Source organism: Kogia breviceps, chromosome 3, assembly GCF_026419965.1.
Source record: "Kogia breviceps isolate mKogBre1 chromosome 3, mKogBre1 haplotype 1, whole genome shotgun sequence".
NCBI lineage: Eukaryota > Metazoa > Chordata > Mammalia > Artiodactyla > Physeteridae > Kogia > Kogia breviceps.
In genome coordinates this window covers 152,264,902-152,286,755 of record NC_081312.1, presented here as the reverse complement: position 1 = coordinate 152,286,755, position 21,854 = coordinate 152,264,902, and the positions used below count along the sequence as shown (strand labels likewise).

At 51.2% G+C, this 21,854-nt stretch overlaps 1 protein-coding gene and 1 long non-coding RNA gene across 2 annotated transcripts in view; both read left to right on the top strand.

The window, feature by feature from the left end:
* The window catches only part of LOC136793848 (uncharacterized), a 29,681-nt gene extending 26,376 nt beyond the window's left edge, over nucleotides 1–3,305 (top strand). Inside the window, exon 5 of the long non-coding RNA XR_010839844.1 lies at nucleotides 3,202–3,305. This is a non-coding gene — a long non-coding RNA (uncharacterized lncRNA). The remainder of the gene's footprint in view (nucleotides 1–3,201) is intronic.
* A 176-nt stretch (nucleotides 3,306–3,481) lies between these two features.
* Nucleotides 3,482–21,854, top strand: part of AP3B2 (adaptor related protein complex 3 subunit beta 2) — a 32,806-nt gene continuing 14,433 nt past the window's right edge. The window contains exons 1-11 of the mRNA XM_059057277.2: nucleotides 3,482–3,570; nucleotides 3,858–4,083; nucleotides 13,000–13,075; nucleotides 13,212–13,286; nucleotides 13,581–13,676; nucleotides 19,041–19,201; nucleotides 19,474–19,540; nucleotides 19,641–19,823; nucleotides 19,932–20,215; nucleotides 20,465–20,519; nucleotides 20,875–20,946. Coding sequence (XP_058913260.1) covers nucleotides 3,971–4,083; nucleotides 13,000–13,075; nucleotides 13,212–13,286; nucleotides 13,581–13,676; nucleotides 19,041–19,201; nucleotides 19,474–19,540; nucleotides 19,641–19,823; nucleotides 19,932–20,215; nucleotides 20,465–20,519; nucleotides 20,875–20,946 — 1,182 coding nt within the window. The 5' untranslated portion in view covers nucleotides 3,482–3,570; nucleotides 3,858–3,970. The remainder of the gene's footprint in view (nucleotides 3,571–3,857; nucleotides 4,084–12,999; nucleotides 13,076–13,211; nucleotides 13,287–13,580; nucleotides 13,677–19,040; nucleotides 19,202–19,473; nucleotides 19,541–19,640; nucleotides 19,824–19,931; nucleotides 20,216–20,464; nucleotides 20,520–20,874; nucleotides 20,947–21,854) is intronic.

The following is a 21,854-nucleotide window of genomic DNA, read 5'->3' as shown; positions in this document are numbered from 1 at the left end:
AGGTGACCAACTATCCGTTTTCCTGGGTTCTTGGGATGTAGGTTTTTTAAATTTTAAAACCTGGAAAGCCCCAGGCAAACTGGGATGAGTTGGTCCCCTGAGTCTTCCACAGCTCCCAGTTTGGGAAAATTGAGATTCACTCCAGAATATGTAGAGGATACTATGGACTGGGGCCAGGAGGGGAGGGAAGGGAAGGGTCAGGGACAGGGGAGGCAGGCCCTACTTTCACCCCCTTTCCCAGGCTCTCTCTGAGACCAAAGCTCAGGCACAACCATGCAGGCCCAAATGCAGGCTGCATTTGTTATCTGGCTCTGGAGGTGACATGGGGTCCTGCGTGGGTAGCTGGGCCGTGCGCACTGAACTAATGGGACTCTGGGCTATTTGTAGGGGGTCCAGGTTGGGCTCTAGGCTGAGCAGTGCAGTGCAGAGTGCATGCAGTTGCTGTGTGTGGGGTGACAGGGAGGTGGGTCAGCGTCCAAGGCTTTGCGTATGTGGTGCTCCAGCCGCCCTGTCTATGCAGCACCCTCCAAAGCGAGTGGGAGCGCAGCAGCAGTCACTGCCGTTGTTTGGACACAACGCCTTCGCAGGAGCCAAGAAACTTGAGCAGCCTGCCGCCACCAGGTCCCCAAAGCCCTTTGTTCCCAGTAAAGATAGGAGAAACCTGAACTAAATGTATTTCTCACTTCCTTATAAAGGAAAAGGAGGTCAGAGAGGTGACTGATGTTTAGGTCAAAGGGCACACGAAAGAGTCATGCAGACATACATTAAGCTGTGTGCACTCCAGCAACGTGTAACTTTTGGAAACCTATTTCTTTATCTTGAAAATGCAGATATGTACCCATCTTGTGGGATTGCATTAAGCATCAATGAGCAGCAGCTTAATAGATGTTGGTGGCTGCGATTGTGGGAGGGTCTTTCTCCTCTCAGACTTGGCAGGAGATGCCTGTCTTGGGTCTAGATCTCACCCAGGTTTCTGTTTCTTTCTTTCTTTTTTTTAAAAAATATTTATTTTATTTAATTTATTTTTTGGCTGCATCGGGTCTTAGTTGCAGCATGTGGGATCTTTCATTGTGGCAAGGGCTCTTCATTGTGGCACACGTTGTGGTACACAGGCTTCTCTCTAGCTGTGGCATGTGGGTTTTTCTCTCTCTAGTTGTGGCACACAGGCTCCAGGGTGCGTGGGCTCTGTAGTTGAGGCACGCGAGCTCAGTAGTTGTGGCGTGCAAGCTTAGCTGCCCCATGGCATGTGGGATCTTAGTTCCCCAACCAGGGATCGAAACCCGTGTCCCCTGCATTGGAAGGCAGATTGTTTACCACTGGACCACCAGGGAAGTCCCCCAGGTTTCTTTTTCTTCAGGACTTCTGCTCATCTCAGGTTCACATGCCCCTGGTGTTGCCTCCAGGGAATGGCAAGATGGGAGATGACTGGGAAAGGGGGTCCTAAAGGAGGAGGAGGGGAGGGGAATGGCGAGGCTGGAATTTGAGATGAGAAGAAAACATTGGATAAGGAGGAGGTCTCAACTGCTGGAAAGTGAAGGGTGGCTCAGGGCAGAATTTATCCATGATATCCAGGCCTCTGAAGTTCTTCAGAACAGGGAGGCATGTGTGGGGTAGCGAAGACATTCATCTCAGGCTTAGCCCCAAGCCAAGTCTCCCTGAGCCCTGGGTGGCTCATCTGACCCAATGATCAGTGGCTTCTCCCTCATCCCAGCCTGCAAACACCTGGTGGTCTGGTCCATTTCTCCTCCCAGGCCCTGATTGGGGCAGTCAGCACCATTAAGTTCTTCCTGTCTGAGGCTTTCCTGGGTCAACACTTAGAGGCCGTGGAGCACCTGAGCCAGGAGACCTCTTCCTGGTCAGGTTGATGTCACTCACTGGATGCTGGTGCGGGGCCCACGTGGGCGTGTACTGCAGCCACAGAGAGATCATCCACTTTGAGGGTGAGTATCTCATCTGGAACACAGGCCTTAGTCTTCGAACAGAGGCTGCCCATCAAGCCCAGCTCCACCAGTGGGTGGGCCTCACGGGGATGAAGACTGCAGGTCCCGAGCTCATGGTGTGATTCTCTGAAGACAGGCACTTGGGCACCCAGGGTATAGGGCTCAGGGCCGCAGGATCCTGGGAGATAGGGGTGCAGGCTGGATCTTGGGGCTGGAGTCATAGGACCTGACCTGGCTCTGATCTGCACTTGTCTGGTGATCCTTGCATGCAAGAATCCTGGTGGCTGTGGGCCGCTCATGTTTCTCGGCTCCTGCGAAGGCGTTGTGTCCAAACAACGGCAGCGACTGCTGCTGTGCTCCCGCTCGCTTTGGAGGGTGCTGCATAGACAGGGCGGCTGGAGCACCACATACGCAAAGCCTTGGATGCTGACCCACCTCCCTATCACCCCACGCACAGCAACTGCGTGCACTCTGCACTGCACTGCTCGGCCTAGAGCCCAACCTGGACCCCCTACAAATAGCCCAGAGTCCCATTAGTTCAGTGCGCACGGCCCAGCTACCCATGCAGGACCCCATGTCACCTCCAGAGCCAGTTAACAAATGCAGCTAACCAATGCGTTCCTGGAAAATTCAGGCCCTCCCTCCCCACCCAGGCCACGTTCTTCAAACTCAAGATCCACTTTCCTCTGGCAGACCCAAAGCCCCCAGAAGCAAACTAGGCCTGCTAACTCATCAAGGTTCTACTCCTCTGAAACCCTTTTGGGCCCACTCCAGGAAGATCCCAACTCACAGATACTGGGCACATCTATTTACTTCAGCCTACGTCAGCCAGGTGCTGCCATGGTCCTGGTCAGTCCCTATTCCCATTTTCCAATGGAACCCACCTACGGATCCAAATTCCACCTTTCCGGCCCCACCCATTTCCACCCAGGTCCACCAATTCTGGTTCTGGAGACACCTGTATCCTAGTCTATAGATCAAGACTCAGCCCTATGGACCCTGCCACACTCCGTATCCAGGCCTTCTCACCTTCTCCTTGAAGTCCAGCCAAAAGACCCCAGCTATTCAACCTGATGCCCCAGAGTCAACTAGAACCCACCCCTTCCCCCAACCCAGTCACCACTTTCCCTCTGGATCCAGGCTGTCTTTCCTTGGGGTACCTTGGGCCTTGGGGGAGGAGCTGAAGGCCTCACATGATCCAAGAGTCTTGGCAGTCACACCAGACCCTAACCCACCCTCTTCCCTTCCCCTTCTTTCCTAGGTTTCAGTGGATGTGGAATTGACCGTGGACTAGCCATGACCTCAGGCACTCCTGGCTGGGCATGAGGGCTTCAGAAATGGTCATTAAAGTATTTTCCAAAGCTGAATTCAGGCTTCACATTCCCCTCTGTTCTGTACCCATCTCTCTACATCTGTATCTACATCTACAGCAGCATGCTGTAGGCTCCTTTGTGCTCTTGGACCAACCTTCCTTAAATTCCAGCATCTCCAGGAAACCCTTGTGCACAGATTTCTCTTACCCCTCCCCCACCCCCGCCCTTTCCTTCCACAGCGTGGGTGAGCACCCGCGCTAGTATCTGGGATGAGTGGAGCCCCTGGAGGCCGTTCCACCGAGACCCCGTGGTCGGTGGTAGGTAAAGACGTTCTGCATCCCCAGAAGGCTGTCCCATAATCAGTCCAGCAACCTCCACCCACCCCAAGACCTGGAGCTGCATCAGTCCCTTTAAAGGGCAGGAACCTTCCTTACTAGGGGGTGGAGGGATTTCCGAGGGATTGGGGCGGGGCCAGACCCTGCTACACCTCCCCTCCTGCTCTCTCCGCGGACGCGCCCTTCGCTCCGCAGGCGCCGGTACCTTTAAGAATCTTCACGCGAGCATCCCTGATTGATAAATCCGCGCTCTGCCTCCGCCACTGCAGGTTGCGGCCTCTGCGGAGCCCAGGCCGCGCAGCCGACCTCGCCTGTCTGGCCTGCGTTCCCTTCCTCGTTCCCTGCCGCATCCCGGAGGCGCTGCGACCTCCCCTGCCGCCCCATGTCGGCCGCCCCAGCCTACAGCGAAGACAAGGGCGGCTCTGCTGGCCCCGGGGAGCCCGAGTACGGCCACGACCCGGCGAGCGGCGGCATTTTCTCCTCCGACTACAAGCGGTGAGGGAGCCCGCCGAGAGGGTGGCTGTGCCCGGGCCGGCCTGGAAACAAGCGCTCCGGTACCATGGACAGCGCCCAGGCCAGTCGGCAGCGCCCAGGCCCGGCCCCGGCAGCGCGCACCGGAAGCCTGCCCAGCCCCCTCCCGCCGCGGTCACGGGCCCTCGCGACGCCCGTCCCCCACGTCAGCATCCCTCCGTGAGGGGCCGGCCTGGGACCTGGGAAGGGGGTTGGAGGCTGGTGGGGGATGGGCCAGCCGTCTCTCTTTCTGGAGGACCAATCCTCCCGCCCCAGGTGTTTCTCCTGTTAATAGGTTTGGATTCCAGGTTCTCCGCCTTTTTTCGCGTGTGACGAATTGACACCAAAATAACGTGGGGGAGGGGTCAGAACCGGCGAGCTTGAGCCTGGGGCCTGTCCGGGAAGGCCCGTCCTGGAATAGACTCAGAACCTCCTAGACCTGGCTCCTCCTACAAATCCATTTTCCCTCATTCTGGTCCCCGTGTTCTCATCCCCATCTCCCATCTGGCGCCCACACTCCTGCTCCCCACATTGGCCCTATAGTTCAGCCCTACCTTAACTTCCCACTCTTCCCTTCCGCCTTTGGCTCATTCGTTTATTCGTAAATTCTGAAACAAGCCTTTTTAAGGGCCTACTGTATCGAGTCTCGTCCTCGTCACTGTGAATGCAGCCATGAACATGAGACAGTCCTTGTCCTTAAGTTGCTCTAGAGGGGGTTCCAGGGAAGAAACCATCAGTGACAGCTCAGTGTAGCAGGGGCTGTCAGAGTGGTGAGAGGAGCTCTTCCCTGTGCCCGGAGAGAAGGGACAGGGGAGAGCCAGGGATGTTTCAGGCAGAGGAAAGAGCTTTTAGCAAGGTGTGGACGTGAAAGAGAGCCAGATCACAGGTTTTGTAGGTGCTAATATGGTGAGGGCAGAATCTCTGTGGAAGCCACCGGAATGACCAGAAATGAAGGTGGGGGGATGCCAAGGTCGGGGGTGGGGGGCACTGAAGGGTTCTAAGCAGACAATAGCAGATTTGCATTTTAGAATGATCCCAGGCTGGATTGTGGAGAAGAGATTGGAGGGGTGCTGATTCAGCAGTAGACAAGTGAAGGGGGTTGAAGTTGGCGCGGGGTGGGGGGGAGGACATGATGGTGGCCTAGACTATGGGCAAGGCACAGGACTTGAGGGCTATTTTATGTGGTAGAAGCCACAGACCTGATGATTAACTTGGGAGAAAGGTAAGAGGAAGGGGCTGGGAGAAGATAAGGATAATCTCAGGTTACTAGTTCTTGTAACTGGATAGATGGTGGTGCCATACAGGGTAATTGGAAATAAAGACATTACAAACAAATTTGTGGAAAATAATGGCTTTTGACATGCTGAGATTGTAAACTCTGAGGTATAATACATTCAAGTCTAGTAGGTAGCTGGATGTTAGGATTTGCAGTCCAGGAGATTATTATATATATCCATCAAAGCCACAAAAGGAAGCCAAGAGAACCTAGGGAGCATGTAATATAAAATGAGTTCAGACAGGGCACAGGTAGGAACCCTGAAGACATGGAATTAAGAGTGACCAGAGAGCAGGGGGAAAGTGCTTCAAAGTAACTGAGAAAAAGTAAGCCAAGGGAAGGAGGAAAAATAAAAGTAGTTTCAAGAAGGAAGCAATCAGCAGTGTCAAGGCCCACTGAGGTCAACTCAAACAATGAAAGCAATCATGACCATTGGTTTGACAAAAAACAGGTCAACCCCTTCCTGCTTTACTCCCCACCTTCTGCCCTGGGAGAATAGTTCTGGCAAAGTCAGAAGAGGAGGGGCTAGATTATTTTTCCCCAACATTCTATGATGAACAATTTTAAACATACAGAAAAGTTGAGTGAATAATACAATGAATGTGTGCCCTCCTCCTAGATTCAACCATTGATGACATTCTGCCATATTTGCCTTATCTAACCATCTGTCTATCTTTTTGGGTGAAACATATAATTTGTAGACATCATGGAGCCTCAGCCCTAAATTCTAATCAGCATGGGAAGCCAGATTAAAGTGAATAGAGGAGTGAAGAAGAGGTAAATAAATAAAACATAGTGGATGGGAATTTTGCTTTCAAGAAGTGTGACTGGGGGCTTCCCTGGTGGCACAGTGGTTGGGAGTCTGCCTGCCGATGCAGGGGACGCGGGTTCGTGCCCTGGTCCAGGAGGATCCTACATGCCGCGGAGCGGCTGGGCCCATGAGCCATGGCCACTGGGCCTGCGCGTCTGGAGCCTGTGCTCCGCAGCGGGAGAGGCCACAGCGGGGAGGGGCCCGCGTACCACAAAAAAAAAAAAAAAAGAAGTGTGACTGTAAGGGGGAGAGAGGGAAAGAGTTGCCAGAGGAGAACATCAGTTCGAGAAGGTTTGTTTATTTTATTTTTGTTTGTTTATTATTAGGATGGGAGAGCCCAGAGCAAGTTTAACTGCTGATGGGAAGGAGCCAGCCGTGTGGGAGAGGCTGAAAGGAATTGAAGGAGAGAGGGGAGGGGAGGCTTACAGAGCTGGGTGGGAGGATTGGCCTGGCCTCAAGGAGGACCAGCTCTGCCCAGAGGGAGGAGGACAGGAGAGCAGAGAGTAGATGCAGATGCTTGGGAGCTGTGGGGGATTTGATCTAAAGTCTTTATTTTCTGTGAGAAGCCAGTAGTGAAGCTGCAAAGGCAAGGCTGTGGGTGGGAATTTGAGGAGCATCAAGGGGGTTTGAAATACAGCAAATAAACTAACCACTCCTGGCAGGGTAGGGGCCAAGGGAACAAGAGGGCCAAGGATGTGAGGAAGGAGCAGATTGGAGGGGTGGACCTGGGGGACCTAGGCCAAGTATGGAGGAAGTAGAGATAAGAGAGTGCTGATAGGAAGGAAAAAATTAAGGAAATGGCCCTGGAAAGACAGGTGAGGATCAAGATGGTTAGGGTCAGAGTGAGAAGGGTGTACAAGATTTCTGAGGAAGAGCTGTTCTGAGGAGGCAGAGGTCCAGTTGTGGCATGAGAGTGGAGGAGAGGGATGCCCCACCTCTGTCTGGATAAGCTCTCCTGCCCCCTAGTCCCCTGCCTGGAGATTGGGGGTTGGCCCTGTCCCCAGTCCCTGCCCTCCTCCCCCTCGTGAGTCCTTGTCTCTGAGCAGTGAAGAGGAAACCAGAGCCTCCCTCCCTGCCAGTGTCCAGTTTCTGAGTTTCGGGGCGGGCCGTCTGGTGACAGTGACAGGCATCCCCAGCTCCCTGGTAAGCTCAGTCCCATTTTGGAGCAGGACCTGGTGCCCAATGCAGCGATTCCTGCAACTCCCAGGGGCCGCGGTGAGGCCAGGGAGCAGAGGGACTTGTGGAGCTGATCAGGAGGCTGCCAGCCCTGTGCTGGCCCCTGAGGGCGGGCCCCCACCCTGGTACCAGGCCCTGCAGCCAGAGGAGCTTCGGTGGCTGCAGGCGCCAGAGGAAGACACGACCCCAGAAGTGTCCCTGGAAGGACCTTGCCTAGAGCCTGGCCAAGGCCACAGCCAGAGGCAGCCACTACGGTACAGAGGGGCCCCCAGAGACCCTCACCCAGCCAGCCAGGAAGGCAAGGGGTGGGAAGCTGACAGTCTCAGCCAGGACCCATTTAAGTCCCACCTCCTCAGCAGGAGGACTGGGCTGGCATTTAGGGTCTAGGTGGGAAGGGGGGGCATCAGGGGTACTGTATGGGGGACTGAGAGTTTGAGTTTGGGGAGATAAGCTTAACTCTCTGGAAGCTCTGAGGGGAAGAGGATAGGAAACTATTTGAGGGTGGAGTAAAATATTTGACCTTTTTCTCCCCCCAGGTCCTAGCTAAAGTGGGTTCTGGGTGAGGTTTGGAGACAGGATAAAGTGTTTGGCCACCCTCTCCTGCCTAGTGGGTTGGAAGCTGGGTTGTGAGGGGAGGGAGGAAAGTGGATATCAGGTGAGATGAGTATGTCTGGCCTCAAATGCCATGTTTTACCCCACCAGCTGGCTCCAGTGCCCCTTGCCCCAGAGAGTCCCTCAGTCCAGGCCAGGGGTCAGGTCACAGTGAGAGCAGTATAAGGGGATCAGACTACAGGAGATTAATGTTTCATGGCCTTAGAGTGTTGCTGTGTATCTCTCCCTTCTTCTCCCTCTTAGGAACATAAGCTGGTGGGAGTGAAGATGAGGGACCCAGGGTGGTTACCCCCTAGGAGGGAGCTGCTGTCTGTCAGGGGGCAGCTGACAATCTTACCTGTGCTATGTCCGCTATGTCCCCCCAGTCCCTCCGCTCCCTCGATTCCCCTCACCTAGGGCCCTAGAGCCTTCAGGAGCCTGGAAGGTGTGCGCTAGGCTGGGTGGGTGGGAGAAGTGTGGGTGCCACAGCACATGCCCTGGGTGTGTGCATTGGACACGGGCCTGTGGCATCTGTCGGGGTGGTGAGGACACCCAGGTGCGAGGGAGCCTGCTTTAGAGAACTCCCAGAGTTAAAGGGGCTGGGCAAACTCTGACAAGTCCCAGTGAAGTCACCCCAGGCTGACCAGTGAGGATGCCCACTAGACCCCTCAGAAGGAGATCAGAGGATCTGTGAGGCTGGAGTATTTGATCTTAAAAGCCTGTATTTATCATCAAGAATCTCAAATGGGAGCCCACAGGCCATTTTGGCCAATGAGACTGGAGTAACTCAGTCTTGTCAAAAAGGTGTATGTGTATGTGGTGTGTGGTGTGTGTGTGTGTGTGTGTCTGTGGAGGGACGTGTGTGGGGTATGTGCATGTCTGGATCAGGGGGTGGGGGGAGTCGTGGTGGATATGTGTCTGTGGGCGTCTGTAGGGATTTGTAGGTGAGGTGTGTGTGTCCATAGGTGTGTGGGTTTATGTGTTGAGAGTGTGTTTTTGTGGGAAGTGTCTGTATGTGTGGTATATGTGTCTGTGACTGTGTGTATTTCTGTGGGGATTGTGGGTGTGTGTCTGCAGGGGTTTTAGTGGTTGTGTGTGGGTTTATGTATAGATTGTATGTGTCTGGGGGTTGTAGGTGTGTCTTTGGGGGTCTGGGTATGTGTATGGGGTACAGGTATGTCTGCGGGGAGATGTGGGAGGGTATCTCTGGTACCAGTGTTTGGTGGGGATGTTTGGGTGTGTAGGTGTCTGTGAGGGTGAGTTGGCTGTGCGGGGGTATGTATGGAGCTTCCTGGGGGTGCAGTGGTGTGCGTATATTGGGGAAGGTGGCATCAGCTCTGTCGTTCTTCCCACACCCTCAGTGCTGCCCAGGCCCAAGTGAATGGTCTGTCTGTATCTTTGTCTACAGCCATGTGTCCTGAGTTCAACACACCTAGGAATTGACCACCTGGTTTGTGTTTAAGAGGGTGACAAGGTGGTTGTCTTCTGACCCTGGCTTCGCCATAGGGAGTAGAAAATGTCCTCTGGTGTGGGGGGACATCTTCCTGAATGGAGGAGTTTTGATCTTTGTTTTTTAAATTGAGGTATAGTTGATTTACAATGTTGTGTTAGTTTCTGATGTACAGCAAAGTGATTCAGATATATATAGATATATATACATATATAATTTTCATATTCTTTTCCATTATGGTTTATGATGGGTTATTGAATCTAGTTCCCTATACAGTAGGACCTTGTTGTCTACCTATTTTATATATAGTAGTTTATATCTGCTAATCCCATACACCTAATTTATTCCTCCTCCACACCCTTTCCCCTTTGGTAACCATAAATTTGTTTTCTATGTCTGTGAGTCTGTTTCTGATTTGTAAATAAGTTCATTTGTGTCATATTTTAGATTCCACATATCAGTGATATCATATGGTATTTGTCTTTCTCTGTCTGACTGACTTCACTTAGTATGATAATCTGTAGGTTCATCCATGTTGCTGCAAATGGCATTATTTCATTCTTTTTTATGGCTGAGTAGTATTCCTGAATGGAGGAGTTTTAGATCAACCTGATTGGGGTTGGACATCTTCTCCTGCCCTCATCTGACAGCTAGAAAGTCCTCTGTGTTCTGTTAAGCACTCACACATTTCTGCAAAATGCAGCCCTATGACTAGGTGCATGTTATGTCAGGTTATTTTCTTCCTTTCAGCATTTATCACTTACTCATTTCTCAGCATCAGCACCAGTCACACTTGCCTCTTTATGACTATTATCATGCTCTTCCCCCTCCTAATATTGCTACCTCCAATTTCTGATTTTCTGTTGCTTCTAAATGTTTCACTTCTGTGACTAACTTTGCGCACACTGCTTTTTAATTCCTACCATTGGTGATACCTTTCCCCGCTAGGTTCTCATGCCTGGGTCAAAGCTATGGATCATCTGAATATCATCTGGGAGATTAGAGAATGTACAGCTCTCCATACACAACTGCTCATCACATTTTGGAATTGCCTGGACAATAGATGGGTGCATCAGTGGTCCCACTGCTCTGTCAGCTGTGTGCAGACACATTTTTCCATGGGGTTATTCACACTTCTCTGTTCACTTCTTTGACCACCAGCCCCTGGACCTCTGAGTATGGTTGGGCAGGTTGTTCACTGCTCAAGGGCATATGGCCAAGGAATACCAGACAATGCTGCACTCACTGAATGGGGAGCAGCAGCACAGGGCTGCGTCTACCTGGCGGGGCAAGCGGATGGCAGAAGGGCTTGCAGCAGCCCTGACAGTGAATACTGAATATAGACCCTAAATTTATATCAGTACTTTATCTATTTTGAATATTAAGCTTTTATTCACCATATCCCAAATATTTCCCTTTCTGTTGCTATTATGGGCTGAATGGTGTCCCCCTCAAATTCATATGTTGAAGTCCTAACTCCCAATACCTCAGAATGTGACTGTGTTTGTAGATACGGCCTTTAAAGAGATAGTTAAGTTAGAATGAGATCATTAGGGTGGGCCCTAATCGAATATAATTCACCTGTTATAAGAAGAGGAAAATGTGGATACAGAGACCCACAGAGGGAAGACCATGTAAAGATATAGGAAGACAGCCACCTACAAGCCAAGAAAAGAGGTCTCAGAAGAAACCAACCCACTGACACCTTTATCTCAGACTTCTAGCCTCCAGAATTGCAAGCAAATAAGTTTAGGTTGTTAAGCCACCCAGTCTGTGTTACTGTTATGGCAGCCCTAGCAAACAAATACAGTTGCCTTGGTTTTTTTTTTTTTCTTAAATTTAGTTTACATACAAAAGTTAAAAAAAAACCTAGTAATAATAATAATAAATTATTATTACTGATAATTTTTTGACCTTGAAAATTAAAATTTCCCCCTCTTCCATATATTGAAATAATTTAACTATTAAACAAATGTGGAATTAATTTTGGTGTGAAATATATGTACAAGTTAAATTCTTTGCTACATAGCAGTTGACCTGACAGCATTTATTTCAGGGGAGGAAAATTTCTTTCTCCCATTGGTGAGTTATTTGTTCCTAATGTATCAACTTAGATTCATTTGTGAAATTTCCCCCCTATGACTCTTGACTTAATACTTTTAACCTGGTACCATAGGGCTTTTTATCATATTTTGTCATATTGTTTTGTGTTTTGAATTCTGGTAGGGGGAGTTGTCTGTCATTGTTCCATTGTTCTCTTGTTCTCCCCCCCAAATTCTCTGGCATTCTTACCAATTGATTTTTGTTTCTGGATGAATTCTGCAGTCACTTCAGGAAGTTTGACAAAAGGCCTCCATTGAAGTTTCAATGGCCATTGTATGAAATTTGTATATTGGCTTGGAGACTACCTTTATTCCCCTCCGTCATGTGCAAGGGGTTATTTATTTAAATCATCATTTACCTCTCCCATTAGGGTTTTATAACTTTCTTGAATGACTGTTGAATGTGACAGGTCTGGCCTTTGCGGTAAGACCACTTCAATGGACTCTGGAGAATCTGGGACCCGTCCAGTCCTTGGAATCAGCTCAGTCTGTGGGGTCAGGGCCTGGGACCACACTCGGGGTGGGACAAGGGCATCTTGCTCTTGTTTTGACACCCACCTCCTTTCCACTGGCTCCAGGTCCTTCTCATCTATCCAACTGGCCATTTCCTGGGAAGGGTCCCTACCTTTCCCACCCCAAATCCATCCTATCACCTCCTGGCTGTATTAGTTTCCCAGGGCTGCTGTGACCACAAACTGGGTGACTTAATAGAAATTAATTATCTCACAGTTCTGGAAGCTAGAAGTCCAAAATCAAGGTGTCAGCAGGGCCATGCTCCATCTGAAACCTGTAGGGGAATCCTTCCTTGCCCCTTTCTAGCTTCTGAGAGTTTGGCAATCGTTGATGTTCACTGACTGGTAGATGGATCACTCCAATCCTCTGTCTTCACAAGGCGGCATTCTCCCTGCATCTCTCTCTTCACAAGGCCATCTTTTTTTTTTTTGTGGTACGCGGGCCTCTCACTGTTGTGGCCTCTCCCGTTGCGGAGCACAGGCTCCGGACGCACAGGCTCAGTGGCCATGGCTCACGGGCCCAGCCACTCCGCGGCATGTGGGATCCTCCCGGACCGGGGCACGAACCCATGTCCCCTGCATCGGCAGGCAGATTCTCAACCACTGCGCCACCAGAGAAGCCCAACAAGGCCATCTTCTTAAAGAACACCAGGCATATTGAATTAGGGACCAACCCTACTCCAGTATTACCCCATCCTAATTACAGCTGAAACAATTCTATTTCCAGATAAGGTCACATTCTGGGTACTTGGGGTTAGGACTTCAACATATCTTTTATGAGGGGGACACAACTCAGCCCATAACACTGGCTGGCCCACATGCTCCTCCTGACCCTAAGTCCCCTGATGTGTATTTTACCACCTTCCCTTCTGGTCGAGTCCTGCTTTCCCTGCCCAGGTCCCTTCTTTCTGCCTGGATCCTACTGATTGATAGCCCCACCCCCACTGCTGTGCCCTCAGCTGACCTCTTGTGTCTCCCACCAGGCATGATGACCTGAAGGAAATGCTGGACACCAACAAGGATTCCCTCAAGCTGGAGGCCATGAAGAGGATTGTGGCGGTGAGGGGGGAAGGAGGGTCCTCCCTTGAGTGAGGGGCCTGGGGATCAAAGAGCAGCTCTCCTTGGCTCCTTGTGTACCTTCCCCTAATGAGAGCCGGCATCCTTCTTCTCCCCCTGCCTTGACCCCACCACCCAGATGATCGCCCGGGGAAAGAATGCCTCAGACCTGTTTCCTGCTGTGGTGAAGAATGTGGCCTGTAAGAACATAGAGGTGAGTGCTACCCGGTGAGGGGTCTCTCATGCCCACCTCCACCAGGAATAAACTGGAGCTAGGTGGGGGTGAGGAAGGGAACAATCCAGTCCTTGGGGGGGGGCAATCTGCTCAGAATGTTCCTGGTCCAGGAAAAGACACCATCTAGATGTCCCTGAACTAGATGTGGATCAGAGCAAAGGTACCAGGGTACACCCAGGATGCTTTCCCCATGGACCACAGCCAGCTGGGGTGATGACATCTCATGGGGGGGGGTGGGCACCAGTCCCTGCTGAGAAGCCCACTCCCCCCCAGGTGAAGAAGCTTGTCTATGTGTACCTGGTGCGCTATGCCGAGGAGCAGCAAGACCTAGCCCTGCTGTCTATCTCCACCTTCCAACGCGGCCTAAAGGTCAGAGGTCTCCGTTTGCCTCCCTGGGGTCTGGGCCTTGTGGGTGCTGTATTGGAGGAGTGAACCCAGGGAGAGGTCTGAGCATGGGGGGACAGGCTCTGGAGGCCTTTTCCTACCTGCCTAAAGTTGGGAGAGTCAGAGGAGGCTGTGATGATGGCTGCCTCAAACGTGAACCACTTGAGCCTCTGACATTGGCCTTCACCCCTACTGATGTAAAGGGATTGAGGCCCACAGCCAGGCAGAAGTCTGCCTTCTTAGGACAGGGTTGTGTGCGGGGAACTGCTGACCTGGATTCCTCACCTCTGGGTGTCGGAGCCTTGGCACTGGCAGGTTCACCTGGTCTGGGTATCTATCTGTGGAGAACAATGGCTTTGGAACCTTTTCACCTGGAACTGGGTAAGGAGGACAAAAGGATTTATTGAAAACAAGTGAGCTCCATGGAGAGGAAAACCACAAAGTTCACCAAGCAGGAGAGCAGCCTCAGATGTGGAGACTGGGTTCCACGGTCAGCACAGAGAACATAAAGATAAGACCATTCCATTTTCAATAAGTTCAATACAGCCAATGATTCCTTGAGCGTTGGAACAAATTGATTATTCTGTTTAGCACCAGAAGAAGTAGTTGACTTGTCTCAGATGCCTCAGTGTATGTAAAATATCCACCGTTAAAGAACTGGATCACATTTGTTGTGGTGAAATGCTCTTTGAGGCAGGCAGAAATTGAAATCACCCAAGGGAAGGGACAGTGGGAAGATTCAAGTCCCTTAGAATTCAGTGGAGGGACTTCCCTGGTGGTGCAGTGTTTAAGAATCCACCTGACAGTACAGGGGACACGGGTTTGATCCTCAGTCCAGGAGGATCCCACATGCCGCAGAGCAACTAAGCCTGTGCACCACAACTACTGAGCCCACGTGCCACAACTACTGAAGCCGGCATGCCTAGAGCCCGTGCTCCGCAACAAGAGAAGCCACTGCAATGAGAAGCCCACACACCGCAAGGAAGAGTAGCCTCCGCTCGCCGCAACTAAAGAAAGCCCGTGCGCGGCAGGGAAGACCCAATGCAGCCATTAATTAAATAATGAAAAAAATAATGGGGCTTCCCTGGTGGCACAGTGGTTGGGAGTCCGCCTGCCGATGCAGGGTTTATGGGTTCGTGCCCGGGTCTGGGCGGATCCCACATGCCACGGAGCTGCTGGGCCCGTGAGCCATGGCCGCTGAGCCTGCGCGTCCAGAGCCTGTGCTCCGCAGCGGGAGGGGCCACAGCGGTGAGAGGCCCGCGTACTGCAAAAAAAAAAAAAAAAAAATTGCAGTGGAGGCTGGATCCCCCCACACTATTTAAACTGAATATTCTCACCTTTTGTTTTGTATATTAAATGCAGGCATGATAGTCTCCACTGGGTGGTTTTCTGGTTAGGATAAGATTTCTTCTGGGTAAAGAAGGCAACATCACTGCTGTTCTATTCTCTCTCCAATCAGACTCTTCAGCTCTGATTACAGCCATTAACTCCTCTAGTCTTTCCACACGTTTAGTTCAAATTCCTGTGAGAGGGACTCTGAAAGGTCCAGCTCATCTTTTCACGTTCAGCTGATGCTGTAGGCTGTTGAGCAGACTGAGAGTTGACTGCCAAAACCTGGGGCACGCGCGCCTCTGGTTCAATCTGCTCTGGCCAGCAGGAGGGAATGACAGTCTGCTTCTCTGAGGTGGGGCAGAAAGCATGGGCACTTGCACGTACCATTCTTTCATTCAGCAAACACTTGGGTATTTCTGTGCCAAACACTGTGCTAGGTTATTTTTAAAAGTCAAAACCAGGACTTCCCTGGCGGTCCAGTGGTTAAGACTTCGCCGTGCTCCCAGTGTAGGGGGCACAGGTTCGATCCCTGGTTGGGGAAGATCCCACGTGCCACGGGGCATGGCCAAAAAGAAGTCAAAACCATACAATCTGTCTCTCAGAGTGGCTTGACTCGGGATTAAATCATTTTATAAGAAACATTCTGGAAATTTTGCACAGATTTTTACATTGACCTGAGTTTCTACAGTCTGCCCCTTTTCCCTTTTTGGAAAACCAGAGCTCATTTAGTCCATCTCAATGCAATGATTTCTCTAGAACAGTGGTCAGCAAACTTTTCTGTATACTGCCAGGTGATAGTAGTTTAGGCTGTGCAAGCCGTCCAGTCTCAACCATGCAGCTGCTCGACTTTGCCCTTGTAGTATGAAAACAGCCATAAATGAGTGGGCATGGCTGGGTTTGCATACATATTTATTTATAAAAAGGGCAGAAGACGGATTTGGCCTGGGGACTGTAGTGTGCCAACCTTTGCTCTAGAACCTCTGACAGGTCATCTCCAGTGATACAGACCTCACTCCTTCATAAGGCAACTTGCTGTGTCTTAAGACAACTACAACTGTTTTTTGTTTTTATTGAAGTATAGTTGATTTACAATGTTATATTAGTTTCAGGTGTACAACATATTAGATATTTTTGTGGATTATACTCCATTTAAAGTTATTATAAAATATTAGCTATATTCCCTGGGCTGTACAATATATCCTTTTAGCTTATTTAGTTTATACATAGTAGTTTGTACCTCTTAATCCCCTACCCCCTCTTGATTCTCTCCTCCCCCTCCCCCTGGTAATGACTAGCTCTCTGTATCTATGAGCTGTTTCTGTTCTGTCATACTCATTCGTTTTATGTTTTAGATTCCACATGTAAATGAAAGCATACGCAGGATATATACCCAGGAGTGGCATTGCTGGATCATATGAAAATTATATTTAAAAATTTTTGAGGAACCCGCATACTGTTCTCCATAGTGGTTGTACCAATGTACATTCCCACCAACAGTGCACGAGGGCTCCGTTTTTTCCACACCCTCTCCAGCATTTGTTATTTGTTGTCTTTTTTTTTTTTTTTTTTTTGTGGCACACGGGCCTCTCACCGCTGTGGCCTCTGCCGTTGCGGAGCACAGGCTCCAGACGCGCAGGCTCAGCGGCCATGGCTCACGGGCCCAGCCGCTCTGTGCCGTGCGGGATCCTCCCGGACCGGGGCACGAACCCGTGTCCCCTGCATCGGCAGGCGGACTCTCAACCACTGCGGCACCAGGGAAGCCCTATTTGTTGTCTTTTTGATGATGGGCATTCTGACAGGTGTAGAGTGATTACAACTTTTTTTAAGCCATTATACTGTGTTGAAACCTCCATCGCCATAATTTTTAAAAATTTATTTCAGGCTCACAGAAGGCATAAAGAATAATATAATGAATATATACCCAGCATAAGAAATGAAAGATTTACCAAACAGCCAAAGTCCCCTATGTATCTTCTCCTGCTTATTATTCATGTACATGTATTTATTCTTTTATTACTTATTTATGCATTCCTAAATAATGTATAATATTGTTTTGTAAGCAGTATCTTATATGTGTTCCTCTAAAACTCACTTTCTTTTTGTTATTACTACTGTTGGGGGGGCTTTCCTGCACATTAGAACCAGCCTTTTCTGTCAGCCCAGGCTGAGGCTGTGTTTGCTTTGCAGCCCACTAATGTTGGCTCAATTCAGACAAACCTCCAGTTGGCAGGAAGATAATCTAGGTCTCCCTATATCCTGTCTTTATGCAATTGGTTCCTTGAATCTCCTATGAAACCCTACTGTATTTCATTTTATAATTTAGCACAGGATCCAGCCAGGGTGATTCTGAATCTTAATTTTGTCCTCCTGATTTTGTGTCTTCCTCCAAGATGCTGATAAGCTATTCAGACCAGGGCAACAGACTATGAGTCCCATATATCATGCTTCCAGGATGACATTCATCTGTTAGTAAATCTTCCCCAAGTACCGCATTTTACCAAATTGTGGATCCACCTAACTGCAATCAGTTGGAATATTCCCAGCTTGTTAGGAAGGATTTTAACAGCAAGGAAATTTCTTAACACCTTTCATGTGCAAAGGGCTGTGGTTATCCAGAGATAAAACAGACATGAATTCTGCTCTTAAAATGCTTGCGTATTAAATGAAACAAAAGGCCTACATCAAAAATGGCAATCCAGGAAATGCCATGAGAGACTCCCACAAATACTTTGCTGAAATCAAGATACATACTGTTAATAGCTACCAGCCTAGTTACCCTAGCAAAAAGGAAAAGGGATTTTGGGGGATAACTTCCTGTGAATCCATAATCATTTCCAAATAAAATGTTAAATAAAAAAGGAAAATAGGTTTTAGCAGTGAATGTGATGATTTGACTCACAGACTCCTGCTTTCAAAATAAGTGCTTTGAAACCATCTGTTTAAAAATTAATTCCAGAATTTTAACAGGGATTACCATAATTTTCACCTGTAATTTTGTGGCTCTTCTCTTTCTCCATTTTAGAAAATCAGGGTAGCATCTACCCTTTAGTGTCCTAGCACCTCTCCCACTGTCCACGTCCTCCAAGATTAACGGTAATTTACAGCTGCTGCTGCTCTTGTAATCTGATTACAACACACTGTCTCTAAGGCTCTTCTGATGCAATAAGAGCAAAGAGGAGGGGCTTGCACACCTATTCTCTTTTTTTTTAAAAGCAATTAACAATGGTGTAATGCCATTTTTGTTTCTTATTTATTTTTGGCTGCGTTGGGTTTTCGTTGCTGTGTGCGGGCTTTCTCTAGTTGAGACAAGCAGGGGCTACTCTTTCGTCGCAGTGCGTGGGCTTCTCTTGCGGTGGCTTCTCTTGTTGCGGAGCACGGGCTCTAGGCGCTTGGGCTTCAGTAGTTGTGGCTCACGGGCTCTAGAGCACAGGCTCAGTAGTTGTGGCGCACAAGCTTAGTTGCTCCGCGGCATGTGGGATCTTTCCGGACAGGGCTTGAACCCGTGTTCCCTGAAATGGCAGGTGGATTCTTAACCATAGCGCCACCAAGGAAGCCCCACACCTATTCTCTTTTAAACACTGTGGAGGAAGAGGAAGAAGAGCAGGGTTGAGGGGTTGCTGGGAGACAGAGGACTGTAACGATGAGCTCTGGGAAAGGGAGAGCAGTTTGCATTTGCTGGCAGTCCCCTCCAGCATAAACACAAAGACACCCTCCCCCTCCACACATTCCCCTAAGGAACAAGAACTTTAGGTGTTCTGAAAGTTTGCCACTCTTCCTGAGAGTGAAGCAGCCAATGCCACATACGTTCAGGTGTCAGATTTCTGCAGCAAGGCCAAGAGTGCCTTCAGGCAGCTCCCCCGCTCAGGTACCCAGCACTAGCACATCATCCAGGCTCAAGAGAGGAGGCAGGGAAGCAAGAGCTGTTGGTGACTAGGGACAGTGAGTTCCACAGGTGTGGCCTCTGCCCTCAGGCCACCTGCTGCCGTCTTATGGCTCTGCCTCCACCTCTGACCTTAGGACCCCAACCAGCTGATTCGTGCCAGCGCTCTCCGCGTCCTGTCTAGCATCCGTGTGCCCATCATCGTGCCCATCATGATGCTAGCCATCAAGGAAGCTGCCTCGGATATGTCGCCCTATGTGCGGAAGACGGCTGCCCACGCCATCCCCAAGCTCTACAGGTATGCCTCAAGCCCCCGCCCACCCCTGGCCTCTCCCAAGTCTTGCAGGCTGCTTTTGGTTTTGCTTCTGTTTTGTTTTGTTTTGTTTTGTTTTTCTCTTCAGATGGTTTAAGGCAGTTTGGGGAACTGACAGAGATGGAGGACATTGAAGGCAGTGGCTCACACCTCTTTATGAATAGGGTTGGGGTGAGGGAGGTGAGCACAGCTTGGGCGGATATTGGGAAGGCTGGAGACGGGGGAGGGGCAATCCCTCTCAACAGTTTCTCTCTCAGTTTGGATTCTGACCAGAAGGACCAGCTGATAGAGGTCATTGAGAAGCTTCTGGCGGACAAGACCACGGTGCGTATGTGGACACACAGGGCCGGGTGGTGAAAAGGAGCCAGGCAGAGGCCCCTCTGGCCTTCCTGTTCATGTGCTCTTGCCTCTGTCGGTTCCCCAGCTGGTGGCGGGCAGCGTGGTGATGGCCTTCGAGGAGGTGTGCCCAGAGCGTATCGACCTGATCCACAAGAACTACCGGAAACTCTGTAACCTGCTCATCGATGTGGAGGAGTGGGGCCAGGTGGTCATCATCAGCATGCTCACCCGCTACGCCCGCACGCAGTTCCTGAGCCCCACCCAGAACGTGAGTGGCCCAGACCCCCCAGGCGGGACCCCAACCCTCGCCCTAGCAGAGTGGGTAGGCGGGTCTCCGGGAGGAGGTACCCACTGTCCCGCCTGTCTCACCCTCCAGGAGTCTCTGCTGGAGGAGAACACCGAGAAAGCCTTCTACGGCTCCGAGGAGGACGAGGCCAAGGGCCCGGGGTCGGAGGCGGCAGCCTCCTCGGCGCTGCCGGCCCGAAAGCCCTACGTCATGGACCCCGACCACCGGCTGCTGCTACGCAACACAAAGCCGCTCCTGCAGAGCCGCAGCGCCGCCGTGGTCATGGCGGTGGCGCAGCTCTATTTCCACCTGGCACCCAAGGCGGAGGTGGGCGTCATCGCCAAGGCCCTCGTGCGCCTGCTGCGCAGCCACAGGTGCGCGCCCGCCCCGCCCACGCCCACGCCCGGTGGCCGGCTATCCCCGCTTACCGCCCCCGACCCAGAGCGCCTGACACGCTCCGCCCCAGCCCACCTGCTCCCCGCCCAGACCCCAGTCCTGCCCTCCTCCCGCTGGTGCCCTCCCCACACTGGTCCTCTCCTCCCTCCTATTCTCCCCGCCTCCCTTCTCCCGACCTGCTGCCCCAGACGAGGGGCCCAGGTACCTCTGACCCCTCCTCTCCACAGCGAGGTGCAGTACGTGGTGCTCCAGAACGTGGCCACCATGTCCATCAAGCGCCGGGTGAGCACGTGAACAAGGCCTGCCCTCGCAGGCCGAGGAGTGGCGCCCGCGGGGCTAGGGGTACTGGGGAAAGGCAGGATGGGGGGAATGCCCTGGCTGTGCAGACTGTGGGAAGGAGAGACCTCAAATGCAGGTGGAGAAGCAGGGCCTGGATCCCGAGGGCCGCTGAGGGAGGAAAGCCTGATGAAGAAAGACCGGGTTAGATCTGAGGAGGAGGGAAGAATCGAGGATTAGAGGACAGTGAGGGGCAGGAAGGATGCTGGGTCCTGGGTCAGGAAAGGAGGAGGGGTGCTCTGGAGGAGAAGCAGGTCTCAGGGTGAGGTGGAGCTCCCTGGGGCTGCCTCTCTCGTGCCAGGGTATGTTTGAGCCGTACCTGAAGAGCTTCTACATCAGGTCCACCGACCCCACCCAGATCAAGATCCTGAAGGTGAGTGATGGACAGATGTGCCTGTGGACTTTCTGTCTCCCACCCCCATGACCCACTTGAATATCCACAGTGACCACCTTGGTGCCTGCCTGTTTCAGGGGCTGAGCCCACCGTTGCTCCAGCCAGAAGTGTTTGCTCAGGAAGCCAGGCTAATGAGAGTCGGGGGACAGGGTAAAGGGAGCTGCCCTTTACCCAGTACCTGTTATACACCTGCCACTTTTCACATATGAAGTAATTCGATTTTCATAATCACCTCAGGAAGTGTACATTATCTCTATTTTATGAAAATGTAGACTTAGGGAGGTGAGGTAACTACTGAAGGTCAGGTCTGCTGACTCACAATTCATACTTTGCCTTGGGACTTCCTTGGCGGTCCAGTGGTTAAGACTCCATGCTTCCAATGCAGGGGGTTAGGGTTCAATCTCTGGTCCGGGGACTAAGATCCCACATGCTGCGTGGTGCAGGCAAAAAAAAAAAAAACAACAAACATACTTTCCCCGCTGCAGTCTCTGTCTTCTACCCACAGTGTAATTACCCTCACACACCTACGCCCTCAGGCTGTCATGCAGACATACCCCCACAGAAAAGGCAGCAAGCAGGAGCCCATACCCACGTTCCATCCCTGCTCTGCCCCATTATTATTATTATTATTATTTTATTTTTTATTTTGCGGTACGCGGGCCTCTCACTGTTGTGGCCTCTCCCGTTGCGGAGCACAGGCTCCGGACGCGCAGGCCCAGCGGCCATGGCTCACGGGCCCAGCCGCTCCGCGGCATGTGGGATCCTCCCGGACCGGGGCACGAACCCGTGTCCCCTGCATCGGCAGGCGGACTCTCAACCACTGCGCCACCAGGGAAGCCCCTCTGCCTCATTATTGAGTAACTTCCTTCAGCAAGGGTTAATCCTCC